The sequence below is a fragment of the Medicago truncatula genome, chromosome 5 (genome assembly GCF_003473485.1).
Source record: "Medicago truncatula cultivar Jemalong A17 chromosome 5, MtrunA17r5.0-ANR, whole genome shotgun sequence".
In the NCBI taxonomy this organism is placed as follows: Eukaryota; Viridiplantae; Streptophyta; class Magnoliopsida; order Fabales; family Fabaceae; genus Medicago; species Medicago truncatula.
The window spans coordinates 12630473-12632865 of NC_053046.1; the positions used below are offsets into that span (position 1 = coordinate 12630473).

General features: G+C 35.5%; 1 protein-coding gene across 2 annotated transcripts; it reads right to left on the reverse strand.

Annotated features, from left to right (window-relative positions):
• Positions 1 to 1994, reverse strand: LOC11434959 (uncharacterized). 2 transcript variants are annotated; one of them, XR_005646382.1, is made up of 4 exons: positions 1478 to 1994; positions 1212 to 1384; positions 394 to 708; positions 1 to 308 (listed from the first exon to the last, which is right to left on the reverse strand). XR_005646382.1 is itself a non-coding variant. In XM_003612817.4 (3 exons), exons 1-3 carry the CDS (start codon positions 1922 to 1924, stop codon positions 567 to 569), a joined length of 762 nt encoding a protein of 253 aa, XP_003612865.1. In that variant the 5' UTR covers positions 1925 to 1994; the 3' UTR covers positions 6 to 566. The 2 variants fall into 2 exon arrangements, 1 of the variants encoding a protein (XP_003612865.1); XM_003612817.4 differs by having other exon boundaries at positions 6 to 708.
• Positions 1995 to 2393: the final 399 nt, after the last annotated feature.

Consider the following 2393-nt stretch of genomic DNA (forward strand, 5'->3'; position numbering starts at 1 on the left):
TCAAACACGTTTAATACATTCACTATTCATATCTAAAATCGTTGGAAAAGAGAGTTTAAATTACAACCTTTTAGATACTCGTATGTATTCAAGAGTAGTTAAATGTACATGTACACAGTTACATTACATGTGTTAAAAAAAGAAGAAGTTACATTGCATGTTACTGCCGAAACAAAACAAGTAGGAAAAACAATACACAAAGGTTTGTTTCAGTCTCTCTCTTCAATTATAGGGTAGGGCGTTACTTGTAGTTTCTAGTTAGACGCATTTAACAAAAGAGCAGAGACCATTTATTGTTGTCGCATAACCTTTCACATTCGTCGCAATTAGATCTGTATGTACTTAACCGGGTTCATAGTGTCGGACGTGAAAGGCTATGCGACATATAATAACATACAAGTAACATTATGATCCCGGTTAAGTAAACACGTGGATTAACAAAGAGTTTGACTAAATCATGTTAGAAGTCGTTGCAGTAACTTTTAACGAAAGTTACAGTTTAGAGCTTAACAAAATCATATTATTTCGTCAAACTCATTGGTCATCCAAGATACGGAAAGTTGCTATTAAAAAGTAGTGATCAGCCCAACCGCTGATTCTTCTGCTTTCCCCATCATTCCACCCCCGTTAACCACCACCTCATCATCATCATCATCCTCCTCCTCCTCCGCTTCCCACATGAAGTGTGCATAGGATCCCAACACCGTGCTGCATATTTGAAAAGCAAATAAAAATGATTAGAGGTTGATTTTAATACTATCAATGCAAAAAAATTGTACCGTCAATGCAAGTAATTTTACACAAATCACAACCAGTCATGTCAGTGTAAATAATTTTACACAAATCACAATTAGTGGATGCATTCATCATGAATGTTTATTATTAAGTGATGATTATGATTGACCGGAAAATATTTACACTCACACTATTTTTTTTGGGTTACATTTACACTCACACTATATAAGTTAAGAGTTTAAATAGTATACACTGATAGTGTAAAATTATTTTGCACATACATCCACTAATGTAGCAACACATAAGTTTTAAAAAACATAAATTGGAGACAAATCTTTTGATACATGTGTAAATAATTTTATACAGTCAGTGGAAATCCAAGTTAAACTCATTAGTTAAATCCAAGTTATTATGATCATTAACTACTATTAATGGAACTATTATTAAAACATAAGATGAATGTATAATATTAATACCTATCATCAGGATCAACATGAATTGCTTGATCAAAGTAAGATTTAGCTCTTTCTTCATCTCTACTCATTTCCCATATCAACTTTCCGTAAAGCGAAAGCAATTCCGCATCTTCAGGATTCGCTAGAATCGCTCTTCCGTAGTATTCCTCTGCTCTCACCATATTCTTCTCTACCTGCACAAATCAAAATTCAAATCACTCACTTCTTTCTTTTTTCTTTCTATTTTTGGAAGATAATTGAGTCAATTGCGTAATAATTTGACTAACCTCGTGAAGATATTTGCCGTAATTTCTCAGCAAAAGCGCGTCGGCAGGATTTGACTTCAACATTTCCTCGTAATACGCGCCGATTTCCATCCTTCCTCCGCCGTTTCCGCCGGTGGTGACTGTTACATCACCGTGAGCGAATCCGCCTCCGCCGCCAAATCCGGTATCCTCAATTGGAAAAGATTGAGATCCGATTCGATTTAGATTCTGAGAAAAGCTGAAATTCTTGATTGGTGAGTTAATCATCAAGCTTTCTGACAAAGATCTGTTGATTCCGTCGGAATGTTTGTCGGTGGAGTGAAAATGCAGTGAGACTTTTGGTGATTGAACGCGGTAGTTGTTTTCGCCGGCGAAGGAAGCTTGGCGGGAGAGGGAGGTTCGAGTTGAACCGGAGTGGACCGGGTTAAGAACCGGGACGGAACCGGTTCGCATTAGAGAAGTTCTCATAGTTTATTTTGTAGAAAGAGTGGTCAGTGCTTTTGAAGAGTTCAAGACTTCAAGTTCAACAAAGGAAGGACCCTTTTATTTATGCAAGTGCTGGAAAGAGTTTGAAATTTATAGAAGACATGTGGACCGTTAGATGCGCTGAAACGTTGACCTAAGAATGTGCTGGATTACGACACGTGTTGAGGGAGCACGTGCACTACATCATGAATGAATAGAAATTAAAGTTTGGAAACTACTTTTGTTTTACACAAAAGTCTTGTATTGGAAATTCTTATTAAAAAATATTGTACTAAAATTGTGTATTATTTTTTTAGATGTTTTAAAAAAAAAATTCAAGACAAATTTTAATATATACTCTTAATTTCCCTCAAAAAAATATATAATCTTAATTTCAATTTCTTAACAAGTGTCTTAAAGACAAAAGAGTCTTAAAGCATGATCCTTGAGTCCCATAGATTTGGAAGTCAAA

Excerpts from the sequence above, each read along its gene's own strand:
- LOC11434959 (XM_003612817.4), bottom strand. The coding sequence starts at position 1,924 with ATGAGAACTTCTCTAATGCGAACCGGTTCCGTCCCGGTTCTTAACCCG. Across the intron at positions 1,385-1,477 it reads ACGGCAAATATCTTCACGAG|GTAGAGAAGAATATGGTGAG; the intron begins GTTAGTCAAATT and ends TGATTTGTGCAG. Across the intron at positions 709-1,211 it reads CATGTTGATCCTGATGATAG|CACGGTGTTGGGATCCTATG; the intron begins GTATTAATATTA and ends TCAAATATGCAG.